Source organism: Colletotrichum costaricense (assembly GCF_030867565.1).
Source record: "Colletotrichum costaricense strain IMI 309622 chromosome Unknown Scaffold_1.1, whole genome shotgun sequence".
Taxonomy (NCBI): Eukaryota; Fungi; Ascomycota; class Sordariomycetes; order Glomerellales; family Glomerellaceae; genus Colletotrichum; species Colletotrichum costaricense.
The window spans coordinates 201,863-215,551 of NW_026848230.1; the positions used below are offsets into that span (position 1 = coordinate 201,863).

General features: G+C 50.9%; 6 protein-coding genes across 6 annotated transcripts; 3 read left to right on the forward strand and 3 right to left on the reverse strand.

Annotated features, from left to right (window-relative positions):
* Window positions 1-209: 209 nt before the first annotated feature.
* On the reverse strand, window positions 210-383 carry CCOS01_00080 (uncharacterized protein; the record flags this gene model as incomplete). The annotated part of the gene is made up of 1 exon (XM_060448277.1): window positions 210-383. One exon carries the CDS (start codon window positions 381-383, stop codon window positions 210-212), a length of 174 nt encoding a protein of 57 aa, XP_060319715.1.
* Window positions 384-500: 117 nt separating this feature from the next.
* CCOS01_00081 (uncharacterized protein) lies at window positions 501-1,803 on the forward strand (the record flags this gene model as incomplete). The annotated part of the gene is made up of 2 exons (XM_060448278.1): window positions 501-753; window positions 809-1,803. The coding sequence occupies 2 exons, from the start codon at window positions 501-503 to the stop codon at window positions 1,801-1,803; spliced, it is 1,248 nt and encodes a 415-aa protein (XP_060319716.1).
* Window positions 1,804-2,284: 481 nt separating this feature from the next.
* On the reverse strand, window positions 2,285-4,191 carry CCOS01_00082 (uncharacterized protein; the record flags this gene model as incomplete). The annotated part of the gene is made up of 3 exons (XM_060448279.1): window positions 2,285-2,583; window positions 2,654-2,946; window positions 2,999-4,191. 3 exons carry the CDS (start codon window positions 4,189-4,191, stop codon window positions 2,285-2,287), a joined length of 1,785 nt encoding a protein of 594 aa, XP_060319717.1.
* A 1,400-nt stretch (window positions 4,192-5,591) lies between these two features.
* CCOS01_00083 (NADH-quinone oxidoreductase) lies at window positions 5,592-6,440 on the forward strand (the record flags this gene model as incomplete). The annotated part of the gene is made up of 3 exons (XM_060448280.1): window positions 5,592-5,604; window positions 5,717-5,930; window positions 5,990-6,440. 3 exons carry the CDS (start codon window positions 5,592-5,594, stop codon window positions 6,438-6,440), a joined length of 678 nt encoding a protein of 225 aa, XP_060319718.1.
* Window positions 6,441-7,115: 675 nt separating this feature from the next.
* CCOS01_00084 (platelet-activating factor acetylhydrolase) lies at window positions 7,116-8,338 on the forward strand (the record flags this gene model as incomplete). Its single annotated transcript, XM_060448281.1, has 2 exons — window positions 7,116-7,590; window positions 7,656-8,338. The coding sequence occupies 2 exons, from the start codon at window positions 7,116-7,118 to the stop codon at window positions 8,336-8,338; spliced, it is 1,158 nt and encodes a 385-aa protein (XP_060319719.1).
* A 315-nt stretch (window positions 8,339-8,653) lies between these two features.
* Window positions 8,654-10,411, reverse strand: CCOS01_00085 (xylosidase/arabinosidase; the record flags this gene model as incomplete). Its single annotated transcript, XM_060448282.1, has 1 exon — window positions 8,654-10,411. One exon carries the CDS (start codon window positions 10,409-10,411, stop codon window positions 8,654-8,656), a length of 1,758 nt encoding a protein of 585 aa, XP_060319720.1.
* Window positions 10,412-13,689: the final 3,278 nt, after the last annotated feature.

The following is a 13,689-nucleotide window of genomic DNA, read 5'->3' on the forward strand; positions in this document are numbered from 1 at the left end:
AGAGGGTGATTTGATTGAGGTCTCTGTGATTCGCCGGCCGTTTCCCCGCAAAGTAGCAGCGTCGCACTAAGATCTGCCCTCCGCCGCCCAAGCTCCCACATACCGGGGCTTGGCATCCGACTACAGCCTCAATCCCTCCGGTAGACGGTGCGTGACTGCAAGTCGATGTGAAAACCCATGCGTTGGACCGAGGACTGATGACGAGTCACTCATACGTACGCAGTTTGCAAAAGATTGCGATGTTGTTGTTTGCCCTTGTTGTGTGATTCGGAGGCGTGAACGATCAAGCGTGACGATATCTTGTTCCCTCCCGGAGATGGCATACATAAAGACGTTGAGCCATGGCGAAATTCAACAGTTCTTGTTTTTTTTCTCACCACCATCAGTCATTCTAGGCACTTCTCCTTCACTTCTTCACTTGAGCAAGACCTTGAGAAATTACATTCTTTTTTCACTTCACTTTCGCTATTTTCAACTTTGACATCTCGATTCAACAAAAAATGGTTACCGTTTCCCGCCTCGCGTTGGCGGCCATCGCCCTCACCGGTATTACTGCGCACCCAGGGGAGAAGCATGATCCTCACGTCCATAAGCGCGAGATGGCCCTGCGCCGATCTGTTGCCGCCAGCACCCGCCGGGCTCTCGACGCCTGTGCCGGCTCGGCTGCCGACATCGCCCTCAAGCAGCGTGCTATCCAACGTCGCGAGGCCAAGCTCAAGGAGCTCCGCGCCAAGAGAGCCATTTCTGCGACTGGTGAGATTCCACGGGAAAATCTTTCAAAATTCCTGGCTGACATGTGATTCTTTAGCTCCGATCCGCCGCCGTGCTGAGAGTGACTTGACCACCTGGGCAGCTGTCGACCACAAGTCTTCCGCTGGATACACTCTCGATACCGACCCTGCCACTCTCTTCGCCCAGAACACCACCTGCGTCGTCGTTCCCGAGACCACGATTGGTCCCTACTGGGTTGCCGGCGAGTTGATCCGCAGCGAGATGACTGATGGACAGTCCGGCGTGCCTCTGCATCTCGACGTCCAATTTGTCGACGTCTCCACCTGCGCGGGTGTGCCCGAGATCCTGATCGACGCTTGGCACTGCAATGCGACGGGTGTGTACTCTGGTGTCTCTGCCACCGGCCAGGGCGGTCTGAACTCGACCTTTGGCCGGGGTGTGCAGCAGACCGACGACGATGGAGTTGTCCAGTTCGATACCATGTTCCCGGGCCACTACACCGGCCGTGCTACCCACATCCACGTCAAGACGACGACGGGTGCCACTGTCCTGGACAACGACACCTACGTCGACGGCGTGACTAACCACGTCGGCCAGCTTTTCTTCGACCAGACCCTCATCTCGGAAGTCGAGGCTGTCGCGCCTTACAACACCAACACGCAGGAGCTGACTCTCAACTCTGGTGACAGCATCGCCTTTGGTGAAGCGACTGCGGACTACGACCCCTTTGTCCAGTACGTCCTGCTCGGTGACGACATCTCCGAGGGTGTCTTGGCCTGGATCACCGTTGGATACAACACCACCGCCGACTACTCCAGCTCTGCTAGCGCCGCTGCCCACTACTACGCCGACGGTGGTGTCGATACCTCTTCCGGAAACGGCGGCGGTGGCCCCGGAGGTGCCGGTGGCCCTCCCAGCGGTACTTTCCCCAGCGGTGCCGGTCCCAGTGGTGCTCCCCCGAGCGGTGCTGCTTCTGGCGTTCCCCCTGCTACCTCTGCTACTTCTGCTGCCGCTTCCACCACCACGACCGCTGCTTCCAAGGGTGGCTGTGCGCGCAAGCGTCACTTGTAAAACTTAGTGTGAAGAATGGAGTCTCAAAAGGTGGCGAGTGACTCTGTCGGCGATATCATATTGGTGTCTGCCGTCAAGGGACGTTGAAAGAGTCATTCGAGGGTTGATGCGGATTGATGGTCATTGCTTTCTGAGAGTTGAGTTTTGGCGAGAATGTTTGTTTGTACTTTACCAGTAAGATGGAGGAAAAGGCGGTAGAGATCAGTATGAATCTTGCCTGACGCCGTCCTGTTTGATTTATCGAATCGATTGAATGCGAGTTCTCTAGCATTGGAAAAGCCCACAATCAGCATTGAATAACAAACGGCTACACTATCCAAACATTTGACTTTTCGCTTCCAAAGTTCCGAGTTCCTCATTAATCGTCTTGAAGTACATGTGTGGTTGAAGGGGAGTTGTGAAAGACAGCAATATCCGTGCTCGTACTTTCCGTTGCATGGATGCTTGGCTCACTCGCGCTGGTAGCTATCGTAGACATTGTTCAGCTATCGCGATACTGACGCACAAACTCATGCAGTTGCACAAGAGAATCGTGTCCAACTTTCTGCATGTACGCAGAACTCTTGTCTCCCGAGATGGAGACGTGAACGAGCTTTCTTGCTATCCAGCATAGCTCGCTATTGTACCGGATCATGCCTGCTTTTTCGAAAACGGCGGGCTCCATGCGACCCCTGATCGTGTCCCACATGACTTCCCACCTGGAAACGGCACGCAATAGGGCTGGTGCGCACGCAGGTAAGACGCCCATGAGATTGGCCGATGCCAACATACCGTTAAGTGCTACTGTCATCAGATCCGTCCACTTCTTGCGTATGCTTGAATCCAAACGAGGCAAAGGGGCCGAACATACCGAAAATTAACAATTGTAGGTCGGATCCGCTGATATCTTGGAACGGGAAGCTCCCCATGCCGACCCAGTTCTCAGCCATCAGCGCGTCGGTGCATTGTTTGACGGAACAAATCCGCCTAGAACCGTCGGCCCCGAGAGCGTTGGCCGCTTCATAGTACTCCGCCGCGTCTTTAGCATCCCAAAGTTCCAAGGGGCTTGGCAGATCACAAGTCAACTCTGCAGGCGTCATCGATGGCGGCGTATTGAACATGCCGCATTGCTGCCAGTCTCCTAACGCTGTCCAAATGGCTAGTCTGCGCACCTGTCAGCAACGATGTGTCTACTGAGGGGGAAGAAAAGGCTAACCTGATTCTTGACTCATTGCGCACGAATTCTTCATATTGGAATATGGGAGCATGTTTGGTCTGTGCTAGACCGAGAACCCGTACGGCCGATACAAGCTGCGGGAGTCGCTGGGTTCTATTCTTCCGCCGCGATGCTACGTCGTTTCGGAAGAACTGAACAGAGTGGATCATGAGGGCTGCCTGTAGTGTCTCTTCAAGCTCATGGGTGAACTCTGGCGCTGAGCCTGGGGGCATCAGACGCTCAAGGCAGCGAAAAATGTATTCCTCGGCAAGCGTGAGATAGCCACGGGCTGCGAGGGCATCGTCGCTTGGGGGTGATCTCAGAGACCCAGAGAGTCCAACGGCCAAGAGCAGCTGTTTGGTTGTATAGTCACTGCCAAAGTCTGGCCGATGAACGATAGGAAAGTCGAGGTGACTGACTCGGAAGTAGGTCGCAGCAAATTGGCACAGATTGCCTGCCGAGAACACCGAGTTTGCCGTGTCAAGATCAAAGGTGCCGTCATACCATTGATTTGTGGCAACCAGAGTGTGATGAAGTTCTTGCAATCCCGAGATTATTTCGGCTGATCGCGGTTCTAGGCTTTCAGGCACAAGAAACGACATCCTAGTGTTGGATAGTATGTTTTCTGACAAGACGTCCAAGGAATTGAAGTCTATCAGCTCGGGAGCGAATGTTGATGCAAACCCATAAGGGAGGAACGTGAAGTCATCATCGATCAGCATGTTTGGAGGGTATTGCGTGGGCACATGCATGTCCTTCATTGTTGTATCGATTCCATCGCCCTCGGTTCTCGCAGCTGCTTCACTGGCGAGGAACTCGAGTATGTTCTCCGAGTTGGGATTTGTCAGACCGAGAAGGAAAGCGACTGTGATTTTGGTGCGGTCCTTGTCATTATCAGGTGTGCCTACCGCGGTTGTGGCCAATGATGAGGATGGTGTGGATGAGGATGCATCTGTGATCACGGATGTGCTCTCTTCCAACCGGTGATATGTGCATTGGAGCTTGCGAGAGACGCATCGCACGCAGGGATCAGAAGTATCGCATGACTGCTTGCTGTGAAAGCAGGCGTCGCATGCGCGGGGTTTCTGGCCGCGCTTGAGATTTGGAACGGTTTCTTGGTCTTGTTTCTTGGGGCAGTGGATTGTGTGCTTACGGCACACATCTCTGTCAAGCTTTAGTGTGATTTCCGGCATGGATGTGCGCAAGATGATACGAACCGTCTGGCGAACGCCTTTTCGCAGTACAGGCACTTGTACCTAGCGGATTCCACGTCTGCGAGGTTGTGAGTACCGAGGTCAAAAGAAAAATCCCGAAGAAGTTAATCAAACGCTAAAATGTAGCTCGGGCTGGTTGGTATACTACGCAAAAGCTTGATTGAGATGAGGCAAGGTGAATCCTGTCACGTTGAATGCTGGAACGAACTGACAATACATTGATAACGACAACCGATAAATCCGGGCAGTCATCACTGTCAGGCGGGAAGTAGGCGAGATCGCCCGGAACAGAACAGCCTGTATGTAGTCTCAAATGGGCAAAATGTTGACACAAAAGAAGAAATATGGAAAGGATGAAAAAACGAAGAGAGGAAACAAGGAGACTGACTACCTACGTGTGGATTCGTGCCGGCGTAGATGAGCACTTCTTTGATACTGCTTCCCGCAAATAGCACATGTATGGCCACCGGTTGAAGGAGCGGCCATGGCGGGTCCGGCTGTCTACCGGCGGCGTAGTTGAAGAATCCCAGTAGTGATAGCGGCGGGCTATTCGAATTGGGCTTAGGATTCTCAGTAATCAGGTCGCGTTGGTTGGCAGTGGGCTTGGATGAACGACAGAGAATGTGAAGATGGTGGGTTTAAGCCGATGAACGCGTTCGGAATGACGCGGGATGGCAGGATGGGGACCCACAAGGCCGCGACAAGGGGCTTGAGGGCAGTCTGTATGTATGTATCTATGCGACCGGAGAAATCCCACCCCCGGGATCTCGGTGAGCCCCGGTTGTCCCGCCCTGAGGTCAGGTGGAATCACTATCCCGATTGGGACAGAACCCTCGCTGTCGCAGCCCCACAATCCACCTTAGTGGATCCCTTGGCGAATCACAGCGTCTTCGGTCTTGGCACAAAATAAAGGGAAAGAGGCTACTCCCCCAACTTCAATCTGCATTTCGACCTCTTCCTTCCCCAACTTCTCACCATCATCAACGTCAACTGCAGCACCCGGAAACCCCCGCAATATGAATTTCCTCCTACAACCATAGTATCATAGCCATATGTATCAAGTGAAACAAGTCACTTCATCAGTAGCACCTTTTGCACCAGGAACCTCTTTAAGATACCACACCCTGCACCCACTTTGCGGCTACCGCAATATAATGCATCGATGGGGGGTTTCCGTGATTCGAATACCGTATAAAATGACCAATCTTCTTGATGTTTGACGCATTACTCTCGGCCTCCGGTGGCCTGTTATAATGTCCGAGGCTGCGCTCTTTCTTGCAAATGATTGAATTGACCTATCTGATACCTACCTTTCTGCCTTGCTCAGCTTTCCCTCTGCTCGATGATCGATTTTGACCGACCCTATTGAGTCGTATAAGATGTCCAGCCTTTGTGAGTCCGTTCTATCTTCAATACCTCCTCGGGCTCTCAGGGTCCTCAGTCGTCAACGGCCACTTCTCACGCACACGCATGGTCTTGATACCATGGCTCACCATCTCACTAGCTGTTTTGCGGTATCATCCGCTGAGACTGGCACCTCGAGCACAAGTTTATGCCCTTCATCTTTCATCTACATCATCTATACTTGGACCTCAGCATCATCGCCATCAGAGCCATGCGAGATCACACTCTACGAAAACTAGCATCGTGCCACAGAACACTCTCCCCTTTGACAGCCAAATCATCAAACCACCATCCAACGCCGTCGAACATGTGTTGTAAGTCCATCAGAACATCATGTCTCGACACTCCCATTACTGGCTAACAGCAATAACAGAACGACCTTGGATAGCATCGTCAATTGGGCCCGCCAGGGTTCCTTCTGGCCCTTGACCTTTGGTCTAGCCTGCTGCGGTATAGAGATGATGCATGTATCCATGCCCCGCTACGACCAGGATCGTCTCGGCATCATCTTCCGCGCCTCACCTCGACAAGCTGATGTTATGATCGTTGCTGGCACGGTCACGAACAAGATGGCACCTGCTGTTCGACAATGCTACGACCAGATGCCCGACCCGAAATGGGTTATCAGCATGGGCAGCTGTGCGAATGGAGGTGGTTACTACCACTACAGCTACTCAGTCGTCAGGGGAGTGGATCGGATTGTACCCGTCGACATCTACGTGCCCGGATGCCCACCCACTGCAGAGGCTCTACTACATGGCGTGTTTCTCTTACAGGCAAAGCAGAGAAGGACGAAGATCACAAGAATGTGGTATCGGAAGTAGGCTTATCGCTAATGCCATGTCCTTTGCAGAGTAGTACATGTATACCATCCCTGTTCCTCTCTCGATCGCAACCTCCCCTTCTCTCATGTCAGCCATTGTGCTGGCTTGTTTGATCTGTCTTTCATTTGTCCTGCCTAGCAGAATCCAGAACGCATTTGATCACAGTCTGGAGCGATTCAGGTTTTCACTTCGCACAATTTCTTAGACCCAACTTGAAGCCTTGCACCTTGGCTGCGCAACATGGAACTGAGTGCCGGGCAAGATATTAGATCGTCAATCCATGATGAGGCTGACAATTATCCTCAACTAGCAACGGGAACCGAAGGCAGAGTGAGCACCCGGCCTTATATCACCCGACCTGCTGTCAGCTTACTTGCACTCTGATTGCCAAGACGCTTCGCAGGCCGTCCCCCACACTACGCGCACAACCAATTGCCCGACGTTGCACATTTTGACTCCTGTCAGCATAACGGTTTCCCCCAGCTGCCTGATTGAGCTAAGGCTAGTTCTCGTAGAGACTGCAAACTAAGCTGATTTGACTGCGCCGCTGCATTGCGTCTGGCAATGAATTCCACCTTTGCACCGAGAGGGGTTCGCGAGGCAAAAACTCTATGCCAAGAACAACGCCCATATCAGAAAGTATATTTAAATCCTCCAATATCGCATCGGGGAATAATGATCTTGGTCAATGTATTGAACGGCTTCACTGCGCCCTCGATCGTCAACATGAAGGCTCAAACCCCCAGAGCCCTGGCGATTTGGTTCTGCGTGTCGCTCGCGTGTATGGCCCTCGGAGAACCACTCCCTGATCCTACGGGAGGGTACAACGTCGGCGCTCAGCGTTTCGTCGTCCCCTTCTTGGAAGATAATGATGTCGTGTGGCCGAACGGTGTTTCGACTGAGTACCTCGTCACGCTGTACTATCCTACCGAAGACGAGAAGCCTTGCCCAAAGCCGTACCTCGAACCCGAGCTTGCCAAATTATACACCGACCTGTGGAGCTACAATATTTCTCACTTGACGTCGACGCTGAGATGGAACGCGACTTATCTGAATGAAGAGAGCGGCCCAACACTTCTTTTCGGACCTGGTGGTTGGGGTGTTCCGACGGATGGCGACTACATAATCATCTCGGAACTGATATCACATGGTAAGCTCGCGATCCCTCAATGCGTCGTTGCTCAGAACTCCAGACTAACTTTGCATGATATGAAGGATATGTCGTTGCTGCGTTTGATCACGTTTATGAGCAGCCTTTTTTGCGGTACCCCAATCGCACGGGCGTCTATGGACTGCCACCGAATTTCAGCAATTATACCCTTGCCTGGGTAGAGGACTTGCATGCCGTCAGGGTCAGACAGCAGCTGCACTTCATCGACTACTTCCCCTCACTCGTGGCAAGGCTTGAAGCTCCCTTTAGGACCACCGATTTCGGCACATTCGGGATATCGTTAGGAGGCTCTGCTGCTCTCACCGTAGCTCTCGAGAGCGATGCAGTAGCAGCCGCTATAAATGTCGACGGTGCCAACTGGGGTCGATTGAACAGCACATCCGACTTGGACCTCAAGAAACCCTCGATGATTCTAGGCTTTCAGGGCCACAACGCGAATTCGGACCGCACCTGGAACAACTACCGAGCCTGGCAGACTGGCTGGTGGCGTCTGTTCTCGGTGGATGGAAGTTTGCATCCTGACTGGTCTGACCTGGGGTTCTGGAAGACTTTCGGCACGACACGTACACAGGGGCCAATTGACGGAAGGAGAATGGTCCATATCTCAAGGACGTTCATTCGGGCCTTTTTTGACGACATCTTGCGTCATAATGACCAGCCTCTTTTGGACAGCCCTTCTGAAGACTTCACTGAAGTGCATTGGGACGAAGTTCACAATGGACCATGAATCCAGTGGGTTCTCAAACTGTACATGAAAAGATTGATAATGAATACACCCACCGAGGTTTTGCATTAGAAGACGTATCGATTGTCAGCGAAGGGCATCATAGCTCTCCAGCCTTTTGCCAGCATGATTGCGAATATCAGCATACATAGCGATTTAGCTTTGGTCTTAGGGATTGCCTTGGGAAAAGCAAACGGATGGTCTTGGGCTTATCGGAGATGTGTCGATTTCGAATTTCAATCTTGCTTGGGCAGAGATGCATATAATTCCTGCCCTCATACATTTACTATTAAGACTTAGAGAGGATTACACCCATGCCTACTGTCGTTTGGTTGATGTTGGAACAAAGACATTGTAATCCACCTTCTGGCCAATGGGTTCGTATCTCCACCTTCCAACGTACCCGTTGAAGGAGCCATTCCCACCATTTGTAGTAGCATAGACACCGAGCAAACCACCGGTTGTAGCTCCATCTCCGGCCAACAACGCGTTATTGAAGACCCAGAGCGACTGCTCAGAACCTACATGATCTGCCGAGCTTCCAAAGAACTCATTGTGAGTCTCATTCCTCGGAGAGATCCTAATCCTAATAGCTCGGCCCAACAGTTCTTGCGGAATCGGTACGATCTTTGGATCAGGAGCTGTTGAGTTGTTGATTGAACGAGCCCTGAGTTGGAAGTAAGGCTCGAGCTCGTCTCCCTTGTCAGACACAGTGGCTTGGTAAATGATACCGAGATCAACATGCTGATTAGGATTGACATAATTGGAAACTCCGACTTCGTCACCGACAGACTTTCCAAAACCTAACTCGATATCAACAGTAAAGTTGAAGAAAGTGTGTTCCTGCCGTCGAAAGACAGATGTGACACCCTCAGTGGTGACATTGAAGACAGCATCTCTTGTGAGATTAGTGCGAGAGGCAGTCATCTGAAGAGCATTCTCATGACCCTGGGGAGATACGGTGAAGTATGAGGCATTGAATGGAGCTCTCCAATAGACCCAATGCGACGGAATCGTGGACCCCGGCTTGAAATCTTCCACATCTGCTTCTCCAACAAGAGGGCCAACTCCTCGTTGAACAGAGGACTTGTTGGGCAACGGTCCGCTCATGTTTCCGCGAACTGTATCTGCGATAGGCCAGCCTCCTGCCAGCCAAGAGACTGGGAAAAGAACAGTCTCTCTGCCCATGGGATAGTTAAGACTGTTGTAAAGATCCGGTCCTCCGCGGGTAGACAAAGCAACCCCCCACCAGTTTCCAGCCGAGTCTTGAAAGAGATCAGCATGGCCAACAGTTTGAAAGTATTCCTTGGTGCCTCTATTGGAAACAAGGGGGTTATGAGGTGCCGCTTCCCAAGGTCCTTTGATGCTCTTAGATCGTGCAATAGTCGCCGAATGATTTAGTTGAGTGCCACCTTCAGCAATCAATAAGTAGTAGTATCCATCCTTCTTGTATACATGGGGGCCTTCGGCATTTGCGCCTCCAGTCCCATTCCAAAGGTCCCAAGGCTCACTGGTATTGCCGGTGGAGAGATCAAGGTAAACTGCCTTGATGGGCGTTCCGGAAGAAGCAACAATAACAGAGCCGCCATCGTCGAAGAAGATGTCTGGATCAATTGTGTCGCCTGGTGTTTCTGGCCATATCGCATCGGACCATGACAGGTCGTCAAATGGGTCCTTTGTAGTGAAGATGACAAACTTTGGTCCTCCGAGCTGGGCACTGACCCAAGTTGAGATCAAGTAGAACGTGCCATTGTTGTAACGTAAAGTGCTTGCAAACATGCCAAGGTCTTCACCTTGACTTCCGTTGCGAATCAGAGGGAACTGGGACACCCGGTTGACTGCATTGCTTGCAAGTTTCCAGTCGATAAGATCTTTGCTGGCATAGACAGGATTTCCTGGGAAGGTGATGAATGACGACGTCGTGCAGAACAAAGTCTCATTCCACTCAGGGACAAAAGCACAACTAGGATCTGAGTGCCACCCTGGAATGATTGGATTGGTGTAAGACGTATTTGCCAGAGAGCCTAGGACACCCAACGGGCATGAAACGAAGGATATGAAACGCAGAAACTGCATATTCAAGGCTGAAGAAAGCTTCCTGTCACTTTGATGGCGAAGGATTCTATGAACATGCAGCTGCCGCCTGCTTTATTTCTCAAACAGTTTGATTTCACCCCGGTCTGTGCTAAGAGCTTGAGTAACATTGATTTGCAGATTCTCTCGTTTGCCCGCCCCGCGTTCCCACTTCCCCGCCATAGTCTAAGGCGGACTTTCCGAGATGCGGATATCCCGGGCCTTCCCCGAACTTGCAGCTACGAAGAGGACAACGGTGGGGCCGAACCGAGCCGAACAAGCCCCCGTTGGCTGAATTTATCATTTCAAAGAGTATAGGGAAAAACAGACTTTTATCGGAAAAGCCTGGAAAGAACTTCAGACTGGGTTCCAGTTTAAAGAGCCTCTGGGAGATAACAAAGCTGACCTGGAGCACCTTCTTTGAACGAAATTCGCCCACATAACATTGATATAGTATTAGTGCAGGTGGTGGCGTCGGGCGCCCAACATCGCCGTCAATGATCCGCGGTTGTGAACTTTGCAGGAGGGAAAGTTGGAAAGGTGGAAAATCTAAGAAAAATAGTCTATTGAGACAGCGAGAGTATTCACTGATACTGTGTATTAATACCGTGAAAACGATATCGAGAACCGCCCGAGCCGCCAGCAAAGGCAGAACTTTGAAACAAACAAATAGTATCAGTGCGAGCGAAGTCTCCCCAGTTAGCCTCACAAATGTAGACCCTCACTCCAACGTTGAAGGACTCGGGAGATGAACTCAACAAGGGACTTGGCATACCAGTCACTTTAATTCTAAGAACATGCATCGATTGCATATGACGGGCATTGTTGCAGTATCGCCACAACTCACTATGGGTGTCATTGATATCCTACATAATTATTCTGCAGTCTTTTGGCCACTTAGTCTTGTTTATGGCATGCCATGATGGAGCTTGGCGATATGGACAAAAAGACATGCTTAAAGACAGATTCTGCGCAACATCTAAGGTTGCCTCGCGCTACACTATCAAATTGGCATAAGCTCCCCCGCTTGCCTTTGGCCTGCCAGTCTCATGATGGCTGCATCAGTCGTTGTTGTGATGCCGTATCTGCATGTGTTAACGGAAAGGGGGTTTTGATATCATCTACCTATGTAATATGTGCATCATCTTCTAGAGTCGGTAAACCTCCATATCTGAATTGGCCACGTTTAATCATAAAAGTATTAATGCTATCTCCTGCTGAGCTAGCTAGTTCATCCTGGTGACCACAGTGATGTTTCAAGCTAAGTTATCTTTAGTGACTCAAGTGACGACGGCGAGGGGAATGAGCAGGTTTGTTATGGGCCTGCGGAAACGACAATGAAGAACCGAGTCTGGACGGAATCTTTAGTAAGGTTGCCTGAGTCGGCGAGGCATAACGTGTCTCAGCTTGATGATGTGTTAGCCCACACCATCCCACCGGAGGCGATCTTCGCAGGATATTTACCGATAGGTAGGTACAGCCGGCATATGATCGACTTGGTCTGGGCTCAGTGGGTTGGACGACCAGCTTGCCGGAATTCCGACCACGCGTCAAGCCGAAAGCGGTAGGGTGATCCGTGTGTAAGCCTTAAATCCTGCTCGCCTCGTCGCTTTCATAGTATTAAGCGTTGAACAGCCGCGGCAAGTTAGTGTGCCGATGTCCTGAGACTCAAACGTCGTTAATAAGCTCTTGCTAGTGCCGGGTCTGCCCTAAATTCAACCTTCTCTAGGCATGCGCTTGGGATAGCCAAGAATAAGGCCGATGACCCGTCAGCAAGGCTTTCTACGGACAAGCTACCGGAGAGGACTTGATGGACCCCCAATGCACTTTGACTGCTACCTGTAATTTGAGCATAGATTATGCGGTGTCTGTGATGCGTGATGGTGACAGCCGCTCAGACAGTGTTCTTTGGCTGTGCCGTGCTAAAGGCAGCTCTTGGCGATGTGCTTCTTGGCAGCGCTTTTTGGACGACGAAGATCATACTGCAAATCATCTAAGGAAATGGTTTTCAGACGATGATCCATGATTGACGCAGGGGTTCCCTAGCGATCCAACCTCAAAACTGACTGTCGGACTTTATTTTCTCTCTGATCATTCGTTTCTCCATCAGGATGTTTTGTTGAATAAGTCATTAGCTAACTTTAAGCCTCCAACGGTGCTAAAACAAAGATGAAAAAGAAGCTTAAGTATTCCGGCGCTAGTCAGGAGTTTCGAGCAAATTACCGCATGTCAAGAGAGCTTAAACTTTCTTTTGTTCCACCTAGCGCGGGGAAGTGGTAGTGCGGACAAAAGGCGGAGGCCGGCCCCGCTGCCCGCGCCTGACAAGACGGGAAGAGCAAGCATCGTGGTTATAGGCTGCCGCAAGCTTCACAAGCTTTCTCCTCTTTTATGCAAGTGTATGGCCTAAAATTTACCCGCGTTTGGCTCTTGCAATGTCCGCGAAGCGAAGGCCGTTTTCAAGATGGTAAAGACATGCACGAGCTTAGATCTACCTGCAGTGACACGGTGAATGAGGCGGACAAGACAAGAGACACTTCGTTTTGCCATGTTCTTACACTATCGTAGAGTTCATACTAGTTGGATGATAATCTGATCGGTGTGTGTACTTGAGACGCAGGGGAATTCCGTAGCAGGGCTGGAGTGGTTCCAGCTTCATGCATCCTTCGTCTTGCGTGCATTCTGACTCTCTCAAATTTACCCGAAGCGGTAGTTTGCCAAGTTTGGCTCGAATATCCCATCGACTGCTGCAAGGCGACAGTACAATGGTCTCCAGCTTTTCTCCAACTTCTCCGAGATATGAATTTTTGATTTGCGGATATAGTAGAAATAAATCGGAATAACGCCTGATTAGTTCTTCCCCCGCACTCGGATGTACTGTCGCCTTGCAGCAGTCGATGGGATAATGAGAGGTTCTGAATACTTTTGTAATGATTGTGGGATAGTCTCGAAGTACGACGTATCCGTTCTAAGGACCAAGACATAGAACATACAGGTATCGTCTCTCCAGGCACTTGGTGTAAGAACCATAATCGTTCTTCCCATGTCCCTTTCTCCTTCCGTTTCCGCGTATAATCTGACCAGCCTCGCGCTAAAACAATACTTATAGTCGAGTCCGATCTATCTTGGCATCTATTGTGGAATGTGACCCGAATATTCAGCATGGTGTAAAAGGTCTTGGCATCTAGGTTCAGCCCAAAACACTTATGCGGCTAAACTTTCTTCGTTTCGACTCCACCCAAAAGCTTGTCACTTGTCAACAGTCGTTTGACTTCAGATGGTTC